Here is a 13,425-nt window from a genome sequence, read left to right on the forward strand (position 1 = left end):
TAAAAGGGGAAATCGACAGTAACACAATCATACTAGGGGACTTTAACACCCCACTTTCACCAATGGACAGATCATCCAAAATGAAAATAAATAAGGAAACACAAGCTTTAAATTGTACATTAAACAGGATGGACTTAATTGATATTTACAGGACACTGCATCCAAAAACAAGAGAGTACACATTCTTCTCAAGTGCTCATGCAACATTCTCCAGGATTGATCATATCTTGGGTCACAAATCAAGAATTGGTAAATTTAACGAAATTGAAATTGTATCAAGTATCTTTTCCAACCACAATGGTATGAGACTAGATATCAATTACAGGAAAAAATCTGTAAAAAATACAAACACATGGAGGCTAAAGAATACATTACTTAATAACCAAGAGATCACTGAAGAAATCAAAGAGGAAATCAAAAAATACATAAAAACAAATGACAATGAAAACACGATGACCCAAAACCTATGGGATGCAGAAAAAGCAGTTCTAAGAGGGAAGTTTATAGCAATACAATCCTACCTTAAGAAACAAGAAACATCTCAAATGAACTACCTAACCTTACACCCAAAGCAATTAGAGAAAGCAGAACAAAAAAACCCCAAAGTTAGCAGAAGGAAAGAAATCATAAAGATCAGATCAGAAATAAATGAAAAAGATATTAAGGAAACGATAGCAAAGATCAATAAAACTAAAAGCTGGTTCTTTGAGAAGATAAACAAAATTGATAAAACATTAACCAGACTCATCAAGAAAAAAAGGGAGAAGACTCAAATCAATAGAATTAGAAATGAAAAAGGAGAAGTAACAACTGACACTGCAGAAATATAAAGGATCATGAGAGATTACTACAAGCAACTCTATGCCAATAAAATTGACAATCTGGAAGAAATGGGCAAATTCTTAGAAAAGCACAACCTCCAGTGACTCAACCAAGAAGAAATAGAAAATATGAACAGACCAATCACAAGCACTGAAATTGAAACTGTGATTAAAAATCTTCCTACAAAGAAAAGCCCAGGACCAAATGGCTTCACAGGCGAATTCTATCAAACATTTAGAGAAGAGCTGACACCTATCCTTCTCAAACTCTTCCAAAATATAGCAGAGGGAGGAACACTCCCAAACTTATTCTATGAGGCCACCATCACCCTGATACCAAATCCAGACAAAGATGTCACAAAAAAAGAAAACTATAGGCCCGTATCACTGATGAACATAGATGCAAATATCGTCAACAAAATACTAGCAATCAGAATCCAACAGCACATTAAAAGGATCATACACCATGATCACGTGGGGTGTATCCCAGGAATGCAAGGATTCTTCAATATACGCAAATCAATCAATGTGATACACCCTGTTAACAAATTGAAGGAGAAAAACCATATGATCATCTCAATAGATGTAGAAAAAGCTTTCGACAAAATTCAACATGCATTTATGTTAAAAACCCTCCAGACAGTAGGCATAGAGGGAACCTCGCTCAACATAATAAAGGCCGTATATGACAAACCCACAGTCAACATCGTCCTCAGTGGTGAAAAACTGAAACCATTTCCACTAAGATCAGGAACAAGACAAGGTTGCCCACTCTCACCACTATTATTCAACATAGTTTTGGAAGTTTTAGCCACCGCAATCAGAGATGAAAAAGAAATAAAAGGAATCCAAATTGGAAAAGAAGAAGTAAAACTGTCACTGTTTGCAGATGACAAGATTCTATACATAGAGAATCCTAAAGATGCTACCAGAAAACTACAAGAGCTAATCAATGAATTTGGTAAAGTAGCAGGATACAAAATTAATGCACAGAAATCTCTAGCATTGCTATACAGTAATGATGAAAAATCTGAAAGTGAAATTAAGGAAAGACTCCCATTTACCTTTGCAACAAAAAGAATACAATACCTAGGAATAAACCTACGTAAGGAGACAAAAGACTTGTATGCAGAAAACTATAAGACATTGATGAAAGAAATTAAAGATGATACAAATAGATGGAGAGATACACCATGTTCTTGGATTGGAAGAATCAACATTGTGAAAATGACTATACTACCCAATGCAATCTGCAGATTCAATGCAATACCTATCAAACTACCACTGGCGTATGTCACAGAATTAGAACAAAAAATTTCATAATTTTTATGGAAACATAAAAGACCCCGAATAGCCAAAGCAATCTTGAGAAGGAAAAACGGAGCTGGAGGAATCAGGCTCCCTGACTTCCGACTACACTACAAAGCTACAGTAATCAAGACAGTATGGTAGTGGCACAAAAACAGAAATATAGATCAATGGAACAGGAATGAAAGCCCAGAGATAAACCCACGCACATATGGTCACCTTATCATTGATAAAGGAGGCAAGAATATACAGTGGACAAAAGACAGCCTCTTCAATACGTGGTGCTGGGAAAACTGGACAGCTACATGTAAAAGAATGAAATAAGAACACTCCCTAACACCATACACAAAAAGAACCTCAAAATGGATTAAAGACCTAAATGTAAGGCCAGACACTATCAAGCTCTTAGAGAAAAACAGAGGCAGAACACTCCATGACATAAATCACAGCAAGATCCTTTTTGCCCCACCTCCTAAAGAAATGGAAATAAAAACAAAAATAAACAAATGGGACCTAATGAAACTTAAAAGCTTTGCACAGCAAAGGAAACAATAAAGAAGACAAAAAGATAACCCTCAGAATGGGAGAAAATATTTGCAAATGAAGCAACTGACCAATGATTAATTTCCCAAATTTACAAGCAGCTCATGCAGCTCAATATCAAAAAAACAAACAACCCAATCCAAAAATGGGCAGAAGACCTACATAGACATTTCTCCAAAGAAGATATACAGATTGCCAACAAACACATGAAAGAATGCTCAACATCAATAATCATTAGAGAAATGCAAATCAAAACTACAATGAGATATCATCTCACACCAGTCAGAATGGCCATCATCAAAAATGCTGGAGAGGGTGTGGAGAAAAGGGAACCCTCTTGCACTGTTGGTGGGAATGTACATTGATATAGCCACTGTGCAGGACAGTATGGAGGTTCCTTAAAAACCTAAAAATAGAACTACCATACGACTCACCAATCCCACTACTGGGCATATACCCTGAGAAAACCAGAATTCAAAAAGAGTCATGTACCACAATGTTCATTGCAGCTCTATTTACAATAGCCAGGACATGGAAGCAACCTAAGTGTCCATCGACAGATGAACGGATACAGAAGATGTGGCACATATATACAATGGAATATTACTCAGCCATAAAAAGAAACGAAATTGAGTTATTTGTAATGATGTGGATGGACCTAGAGTTTGTCATACAGAGTGAAGTAAGTTCGAAAGAGAAAAACAAATATTGTACGCTAACAGATTTGTATGGAATCTAAAAAAAAAAAAAAAGGTCATGAAGAACCTAGGGGCAGGACGGGAATAAAGACACAGACCTACTAGAGAATGGACTTGAGGACACGGGGAGAGGGAAGGTTAAGCTGAGACAAAGTGAGAGAGTGGCATGGACATAGATACACTACCAAATGTAAAACCAATAGCTAGTGGGAAGTAGCCTCATAGTACAGGGAGTTCAGCTCGGTGCTTTGTGACCACCTAGAGGGGTGGGAGGGTGGGGGGAGGGAGATGCAAGAGGGAAGAGATATGGGGATATATGTATATGCATAGCTGATTCACTTTCTTATAAGGCAGAAACTAACACACCCTTGTAAAGCAATTATACTCCAATAAAGATGAAAAAAAACCCCCAAAAAACAAAGTTTTGGCCCATGTCTGTCTTTTGGGAGATAACCTCTAAGCCCTTGGAATATCCCTATAAGCCTGATAATAATGGCTTTGTTTACCTGGGGCCTTGGGGTATGCTAGGAAGCTTATGCTAACAATGTGACTTATGATGGGGTCTTTGGGCCACTTGGTATCAATATCATCTCTGGAGGGGCTGAGGACTGAGTACCTAAGGTCAGTCACTTGGTGCTCCATGCTATGTGACTGACCCCCAATAAAAACCTTGGATACCAAGACTTAGGTAAGCTTCCTGGGTTTCATGCGTATTGTCACACATCATTGCTGGGGTAATTAAACGATGTCCATAGCCTCCACTCAGAGAATACAACTGGAAACTTGTTGCATGGTTTCTCCTGGACTCTGGCCTATGTGCCCTTTACCTTTTCTGATTTCAATCTGCATCCTTTCACTGTAATAAACCATACCATGAGTTTAACAGCTTTTCCTTTTCTGAATTAAAATGTTTATTAAATTTTTTTATTAATTATTGCTCCAGCTTTATTGAGGTATAATGAATAAAAGTTGAAAAAATTTATGGTGTTCAATTGATGTTTTGATATTCATATAGATTATGAAATAGTCACTCCAACCAAGCTATTAACATATCTATCACTTCACAGTTGCCATTTTCTTTCGTTTTTCTTTTTGTAATGAGAACACTTAGGATCAACCCTCTTAGCAAATTTCAAGAATACAATACGGTACTGATAATGATAGTCACACTGCTGTACATTAGGTCTTCAGAACTTATTTTGCATAACTGAAATTATATACTCATTGACAAACATCTCCCATTTCTCTCTCCCTCAAACCCCTGGAAACCACCATTCTACTCCACTGCTTCTAGGAGTTTGGCTATTTTCGATTCCACATGTAAGTGACATCACGCAATACTTGTCTTTCTGTGTTTGGCTTATTTCACTTAGCATAATGTCCTCCAGGCTCATCCATGTTGTCACAATGGCTATATTTACATCGTTTAAAATGATGAATGATATAATATTGCATATACATATATATATATATATATCACATTTTCTTTAAACAATCATCTGAAGATAAATATTTATGTTGTTTCCATGTCTCACCAACTGTGAATAATGCTGCAATAAACCTGGGAGTGCAGTTATCTCTTTGTGATTCTGATTTTATTTCTTCCGGATATATACCCAGAAGTGGGACTGCTGGATCATATGGTAATTTTGTTTTTTTACTTTTGGGGGGAAACTCTATACTGTTTTCCACACTGTACCAATTTACATTCCCACCAGCAGTGTACACATGTTCACTTTTATCAAAATTCTTGCAACACTTGTTATTTTTTGTCTTTTTTATAACAGCCATTCTAACAGATTTGAGGTGGTATCTCATTGTGGTTTTGATTTGCATTTCCTTGATGATTAGTGAAGTTGAGCATCTTTTCATATACCTGTTGGTCATTTGAATGTCTTCTTTTGAGAAATGTCTATTTAGGTCTTTTGCCCATGTTTTAATCAGGCTATTTATTTATCTATTTGCTATTAAGTTGCATGAGTTCCATATATATTTTAGATATTAACCCCTTATTGGATATATAATTTGAAAATATTTTCTCCCATTCAGTAGGTTGCTTTTTCATTTTGTTGATTATTTCCTTTGCTGTACAAAAGCTTTATATGCAATCTCACTTGTCTGATTTTGCTTTGTGGCCTGTGCTTTTGGTGTCATATCAAAAAAAAATTTGTCCAGTCAGATTATTTCCCTGTTTTCTTTCAGTAGTTTTAGAGTTTCAGGTCTTATGTTTGAGAATTTCATCCACTTTGAGTGATGTCTGGTGTAAGACAAGGGTCCAATTTCATGGTCTGCATACAGATATCCTATTTTCTAAATACCATAACACACGTATCCTTCAGTGAGTGCCATTATTTTCCTAGAGCCTAGGATGTTGAATTAAATTATGTGGAATCCCAGGTCTTTGACATTGATTAGTGCAGAATTCATTAGAAGGTAAGAATAAGGGTCTATTTAATTCCTATGGTATAACTATCAACATAATGCAATAAATAATTCATCTCCTAAAATGTACTTTTATGATAATTTACTTTTATGCAAATCAAGGGACCAGACCTCACAGTGCCATCATTAAATATTACTTCCAGTGTTGCATTTTTGGCAATGCATTTTAATTGGGATTTTCACAAACTGGTATGTATTTAGAAGATAATCAAGAAAGATGACAAGTGCATCTTGGAATTTCAAACAAATGGAATTAGACATTTTTGTACAGATATAGAAGGCAGAACCAGAATCAAAGTATGGCTGAAATAGGCAGGCAGTTTTTGGCTTAATAAAAGGACATAATTCCAAAATATGACAGCTATCCATAAATGGATTGGGCCTATTTAACATATCCTCTTCTCTGGCTATATTTAAGAACAGGATAGGGGACAACTGGTCTGAGGTATTGTTGGGGGAATTTCCTACTCACAATTCAAGGCTGGTGGCTTCTAAAATCCTGTCAGTTTCCTAGTGCCGACTAAAAAGCCTTCAGTCGAGGACAAGTAGCAGTAAAGTCCCTGATAGAAGGGGCAGTCTAGGTAGAAGACCTGAGCTCAATAAAAGAATTTCTAGGTTCTTTCAGGAAAAACTGATTTTGGACATCAATATGCTTTGGGAAGCAATGTGTGATCAGTGAGTGTAAATGAAGCTATAACTCAGTACACCAAGTGCTATGGACTGAAGCCCTGGAAGGGACCTAAGCCAATGGATACACTATAACAAATCAAACAAAAATCTTTAGGATTGTACAAGACCCATTTGAAACAACAGCAATAATACAAGATGCAAATCAATAGTGAAATGACTGGACTTACTCCATTCTTCAATTAAGTCCACCTGGGTCTCTTTAATAAGGAGGAAGACATAAGTTCTTCAGAGTTTCAGTGTTTGTCTTCTTTCAAAGAGGCATCGAATGCTCAAACACCTAATAAAAAATATTCTCACTATATTTGTTCCCCAAATTCGTGGAGCAGGTCCTATCTGTCACATTAACTCTTCAACTAGCCAAGCCACTTTACTTTTGGAGCTTGGGTTGGCATCTGCAAAGTAGGATGTAATATCTCACAAGGTCCTTTCCAGCCAGTAATCATAACATTTATAGAGCCACAATTAGTGTTAGCTGATTTCTGCACTTTAGCACATCAGCACTTTACCCAAACATGATCTGAGGCTTTGAGTAATCAGTTCATATACACCGTGTTGGTACCATCAAGTAGTTCTGGATTGGAACAGGGACCTGTATGTTTCCTAAGACTGTCCTTCCCATGAATCCCACAGCCCAGGTAAGCTCTCTGTCAGCTTCTGTATAGATTTTGAAGAGGAACAGAATATCGTAGTTATAGCATACGGCACTTCCCCAGTTCGGGATTCCAGATCCCGGGGCTCTGTATCCGTGTCAGAACGTGCCCATCCATATACTTGTTGGGGGCACCAAACCAAGACCAGAAGTGCAGTCACTAACAAAACCCCCAGCACCTGACACCCTCAGTTCGCCAGATCCGGTTCTGTCTCAGGAAAAAGAAACTACTCCTGGGGTCCTTGGGAGATGACGCATTTCCAGCGTGCCGCGGAGTCCTGACGTCAAGGAGGCCCCGGAAACGTGGAGGCGGGGCCTGAGGTGGGCGGGCACTGCTGAGGCTTTGAGCGCAGGCGCAGAGCTTGTGGCGGGAGCTGAGATCCGGGGCGGGGCCTCCTGCCCCTAGCCGGCCTGTGGGGAAGCGGAGCGGGGCTACCTCGGCCGCTGGAGCCGCTGTTGGCAGCTCTCTGAGTTTGGTTCTGTTGGTGGCTGTGGCTTGTGCCCGCTTTTAGCTGCTCTCCTCGCCTCGTTTCTTTTGCGGCTCCGGCCTGGGCAGCGCTCAAAGCACTCGGCGTTGCCACTGGCGCAGCCGCCTGACCTGCAGGCCGGTTTGGGCCGCGGAGCCCATGAGAGCGCGGGCCCCGCCGCCGCATTTGCGGCGTAGCTGTAGCCCCGTAACCCCCCCAGCCGGCGCGGGCATGGCAGCGGCATGAACGCGGAATCTCCACTGGAGAGGGAGGAGAAGGCGGCGTCGGAGCCCGAGGCGGGAGCCATGCTGGAGAAGCGCGCGGGCGCGCGGGCCGCGAGCGGCAACTGGGTGAGTGCGGGCTCGGAGTTCGGACGCTTTTCTCAGCCCGAAGCCCCAAGCCAGGGGAGGTTGGGCGGCGTCGCGGCCTGAGTCCGGGGACGCCTGATGCGGGGCTGGGGCCTGGGTCCCTTGGGGATGAGGATACACTGACCCTTCGCCTCCGCTCGAGGGGCTCTGGCTGTCTGAAAGCCTGTCCTTTACCGTGTCAGCCAGCCGAATTCATCACTGCTAGGCTTTCCTAGCGCTGCTCATCGCTAGACAAAAATTTAGGCGACTTGGTTATTGTTTCAAAAGACGCCCAACGTGGGACCGTGAATATAAGTAATTTGGTTCTTTCAGAGCTCTCCATACAGGTGACAGTGGATACTGTTTTCATTGGTGCACTTTCTGGCTTGAGCCTACTTAGAAGATGTGTGGAGAACCTTTAGAACCGGCATTGGGCCCTGGACCGGGAAGTTGGCGGTGGAGGCTGGGCAGCGCCTTCCTGTTCCTTCGTGGTTCTCTAGGCGGTCACAGAAGCGGTTGGTGAGCAGGATTTCAGAGGAAGCTGCCTATCCCAGGGCCCAACTGAGGAGCGTATTCAGGCTAGTCTCTTAACAGTTTCACGTGAGAGTCAGGTGGCTTCCGAAGCACTGGTTTAATTGGCCTGGATTCGGCAGAGCAGGCTGTCAGTGGCGCTTAGGTGTCTGACGTTGGAACTCTAAGCATAGAGTGTCATTTCTCAAAGACATATTTTTTTTCTTTTTTCTTTTTTGCTCTATTTAGGACAGGAAATATAGAAACGGTACAATGAATAGAAACTAATGCCAAGGAGACTTTTTCCAAAGAAAATAGAAATTTTAGGAAAATTAAATTATATGCAATCGGCTTCAGATTTAATTTGCTTTTAAAGAATGCTAAATGATGTTGAGGGCCCCTTCCTGCCCAAGTGACTTCTTATTTTTGAGAAAAAAAATTAGGAGTTCCTCATTTCAAAGATAAGATTTCTGGAAAGTGGGGAAGTGTTTTTGGTAGGAGGAGGGAAATTCTATAGAATTGGTTTTTCTCGTTTTGTTTTTGATTACATAAAAGGTAGACTTATCTTCCTGCCGACTAAGGGAAACGAAACTGCCAGCTCCTCCTCCTGTCTTTGAATTGATAGACCATAATTACTGACCAGTGGCCAAGCTAGTAACCTGAGAGGTAGACTCCATCCTTTCCCATCCCTTCATCCAATATATTAATAAGTCTAGCTAAGTTTACCAGGTAAAGATTTTAGGTTTTTTATCCTTTCTGCGTTCCTGTGGTTCAGTTCCTTAGCATTTTTGACCTAGATTTTGACTATCTCTTGAGACCCTTGCTTGCTTCATCATCAGGCTGCTCTCCACCGTATTGATTAGTGTAATCTAACATGTAAATATGATCATTACTGCTGTCCTTAAATATTTTCATTAGCTCTCTTTGGCTTATAGGATAAAAAAATAACCTGGCAGGTTGAAGCATTAAAGCATAGTGATTAGGTGAGCATGCTTGGAATCCCAGTTCCCACTTTTTATTACCTGTATAACTTTGGGCAAGTTATATAACCTCTCCAAATTAATGATAGTGTTTACCTCAGAGAATTGTGAGGGTTACTACAACCTGGCACCTAGTAAGTCCTCAATAAATATTAGCTGTTATTGTTATTATTTCTCTATTTTAAGCATGAATGATTGGTCAGAATGTATAGGTGATCCTTGTCTGATAAAAAACATTCAGTTCTCTCCCATTTACTAATCTATACAGGAACTAGACCCCAACCTAAAAATTAAAGTCGCTGATTTTATGTGCTTAGAACAGGAATTTTTGAGGAATGTGTATTCAAAGAAACTGAGACAGTTTATTCCCTGATTGCTTTCCCTGTGAGTCTTGATGCTAATTTAGGCACAGATAGATTCCTGTCCAGTCTTTCCTTACCTCTTAGGGTGTGTCTAGTCAGTACTGATAAATTGCAGTGAATTCTGACAGTGAGTTTTGGTGCTTGCTCTACTTAGATGACTAGCATGGGTCGGTAGCAGGGTTCAGCCACTGGTGCTTTTTGTAATGTGTGTTGCCTGGGAAAGCAGTGAATGTCTTTAATCATATATGTTCATGTCATATGCCAGTACCCCCAAAGTATGCATCTTTCCTGTTTGCAGTTTCTTTCTAGTATTGCTTCCAGGTGCTACATTCTTTGTCCTCCAAAACTTGACTTCATTTTAATGTGTTGGAATTTCCTTATAGCTTGATTCTAGTGTATTCATGGTTTCAAGTTCTTAGATGTTACTAATAATCACAAGCAAGACTGCCCACATACAGGGAATCGGCTGAAACTTTTTTCTACCTTGTTTGGCAAAGAGATGTATTGACCTGAATAATAGAAGGGAATCACATATTTATTCTAAGAGACCATTGCAATCTAGAAAAGGGAATTGTGTGTAGTAAATAAGTTCTTGTTTTATTGTCCTTTCTTTGCTCTATCCCTCCCTAATTGTGTGTGTTCATACACCTTGAAATGTTGTGTCAGAATTATTTGCATTATCATTGAATGCATATCCTTTTGGAATCATTTACCTTTGAGCATCTGAAGAGAATTAAGGATTTTCTGCAAAGAAAACACAACTGAGTTTAGCATACTGTGTATTTCAGAATGTTCATTGACTCCAAAAAGCCAGTACTTAGATACCAGTTAAGATCTCTGATGTAGGGCCTCTCGGGATCAATGCCATTCTGGTGACATTTGATGTGTTTTTAGTTGATTTTCCTCAGACCGTTTTAGAGGGGCTCCTGTAAAGACTAATTTTGATTTATAAGGACAAGAATGTTATATATTATATAGGCAAAATGGAAACAGTACTGAAGAGCAGCTTGTTACCCCAAAAAAAGGCTAGAAGGACTAGATATGTTTTGTTTGTAAAAAGGTGAAAGAGGGGACTTCCCTGGCGGTCCAGTGGTTAAGACTCCACGCTTCCACTGCAGCGGGGCACGGGTTCCATCCCTGGTCAGGGAACCAAGATCCCACATCCCACGGGTGGCACGGCCAAAAAAAAAAAAAAAAAAAAAAAAAAGTGAAAGAGGACCTAGGGACATTTTAGGGGAATTTTTTTTTTTTAATTAGCTTTCAATTCTTAACACTGTTAGGAATCAGTATGATCATTTTAGTAATAAAATAGTACTGGGACATTAGCACAACCAAACTCTGTTAAGTAAATTATAAGCAGATAAAAGGAGAAATGGAAAGCATTTGTGAGCAGTTGATCTATCACAATTTATAAAAGTAAATGCATTGTGCTTTCATAGCAGAAACATTTATATTTCATATTAAGAAGTATGCAGATCTCTAGTCAACTTTCAAGCCTTTATCAGAACACAGACTTGTTGCTGCTGTTGTATTGTTCTTAGGCCTAGTATAGGCAGGATTTTGTAAAACTTGCTTCTTATGATATCTGAGCATCCTTTCCCACTGGTTTTCTTACTAGATTAAGTCTTTGAAGACAGGGACTACACCTGTGTATCTTTTAATCTAAAATAGTCCTTTAATCTAAAATAGTCTAAAATAAATGTATGTTAGAGAAGTAAATTAGTCTAGTTTAAACCAGTAATTATGCTTATCAATGAAATTAGCTTGTTACTTTTATATAAGTTTTGGTCGGCCTTATAAAACAAATTGGAGAGTTCTGTTTTCTTTTATTCTCTGAAGAGTTTGTGTAAGATGGTAATACAGTTGTAGAACTTTATGGGTCTTCAGTTTTTTGGGCTAATGTAGTTCTAGAACAATGTAGATTTTCCGTTTGATTTTCTATTTTTTTCTGTCAATTTTAGTAAGTTGTATTTTGCTAGGAATTTGTCCATTTCATCTAAAATTTCAAATTAATTGGCATAAAGTTGTTCCTGACAGCCTCTTAGGCTCTTTTTAATTACTGTAGGATCTTTAGTCTATTTTTTTTTATTGCTGACATTGGTAATTTTTACCTTATCTTTAAAAAATATTCTTTAGGGTCTTCTGGATAAATATTCACAAATTTTTCAAGTGGCAGTAATTTCATGTCTTGTTTCTGTATTATATGAACTATATCCAGGAAAATGTTCAGTAGTAATTGTAAAAGTGCACAGCCTTCTCTGCGTAACAGGAATATATATATTTTTTCCAATGTCAAGGATGATGTTAGCTATACAGATGCGATAAACATGCTTTATTACACTATGGAAGCGTCTTTTTATTCCTCATTCTCCTTCTTGCTGGTGTTTTCTCTCTCCTTTCCCCCTTCTTTCTCTTTCCTTCCTTCCCTCTCTCCCTCCTTCTAGTTTAGTGTCTCATAGAACCTTCACAAGTGGTTTATGAAATCTGAGATGTGCCCTGGGGAAAGAGGTTGTAGCATACATAGCAAGGGCATTGTTGTATGAAAATTGGAAGAGAAATTTGTCCTTAATATCTGTAATCAATTATAACAAATAAGAGTTTCTAACCCTGCAAAAACATATCATATTTGTGAAGTTTGGTTAATTTCCTATCTAGATGCCTGACTTTTTTATATGTAGCTTTGTATTTGCTTCTCTTTTAAAAACAGCTTTATTGAAATATAATTATAAAAACTATATATGTTTAGAGTGTACAGATTTGTGTTTTGACACTTGTGAAATCATTACTGCAATCAAGATAGTGAACATATCCATCACCCCTAAAAGTTTCCTTGTGCCCATTTGTACATCCTCTATCCACCTCCACCTTCCCAGGCGAGCATTTATCTACTTTCTGTTGCTATATATTAGTTTTAATTTTCTAAAGTTTTATATAAATGGACTTATACAGAATATATTCTTTTTGGTCTGGCTTTTTTCAACTCAGATAAATTATTTTGAGATTTATTCATGTTGTTGTATAAATGAGTAGTGCATTCCTTTTTGTTACTGAGTAGTGTTCAGTTGTATGGATGTATCAGTTTGTTTATCCATTCATCCCTCGGTGAACATTTGGTTTATCACCAGTTTTTGGCGGTTACAAATAAAGCGGCGATGAGCATTCATGAACCAGTCTTTGTATGGAGTATACTTTATTTTCTTTTAAGTAAATACTTAGAAGTGGAATGGTTGGATCATATGGTAGGTGTATTGTTTAACTTCTTAAGAAACTGCCCAACTGTTTTTTTAAATTTAAAAGTTTTAATTTTACATTGGCACTAGCACTCTGAGAGTTCATCTACATCCTCATCAACACTTGGTCAGTCAATTTTAGCCCTTCTAGTAGGTCTGTAGTGGTATCTTACTGTGCTTTTATTTTGCATCTCCCCATGCCTAATTATGTTTAACATCGTTCCATAAGCGCTTACTTGCCATTTGTATATCCTCTTGGTGAAGTGTCTGTTCACATCTTTTGCCTATTTATTTGTTGTTGTTGGGTCGTTTATTATCTTATAATTGAGTTTTAAGAGTTCTTTATATATTGGGGTTGCAAGTCTTTTATCAGATATA

At 38.6% G+C, this 13,425-nt stretch overlaps 1 protein-coding gene across 5 annotated transcripts in view; it reads left to right on the top strand.

Moving 5' to 3' along the window:
• Positions 1 to 13,425, top strand: part of MFSD14B (major facilitator superfamily domain containing 14B) — a 463,050-nt gene that overhangs the window by 169,350 nt on the left and 280,275 nt on the right. For 2 of the 5 annotated variants that reach the window (XM_057548335.1, XM_057548334.1), the window contains exon 3: positions 4,665 to 4,690. The exons of 2 other annotated variants lie outside the window; for them this stretch is intronic. In XM_057548335.1, the coding sequence (XP_057404318.1) occupies positions 4,665 to 4,690 (26 nt within the window). Of the gene's footprint in view, positions 1 to 4,664; positions 4,691 to 7,516; positions 7,969 to 13,425 lie in introns of those variants that run through there. One more of the 5 variants, XM_057548336.1, reaches the window with a different exon arrangement.

The sequence above is a fragment of the Balaenoptera acutorostrata genome, chromosome 6, assembly GCF_949987535.1.
Source record: "Balaenoptera acutorostrata chromosome 6, mBalAcu1.1, whole genome shotgun sequence".
Classification (NCBI taxonomy): Eukaryota; Metazoa; Chordata; class Mammalia; order Artiodactyla; family Balaenopteridae; genus Balaenoptera; species Balaenoptera acutorostrata.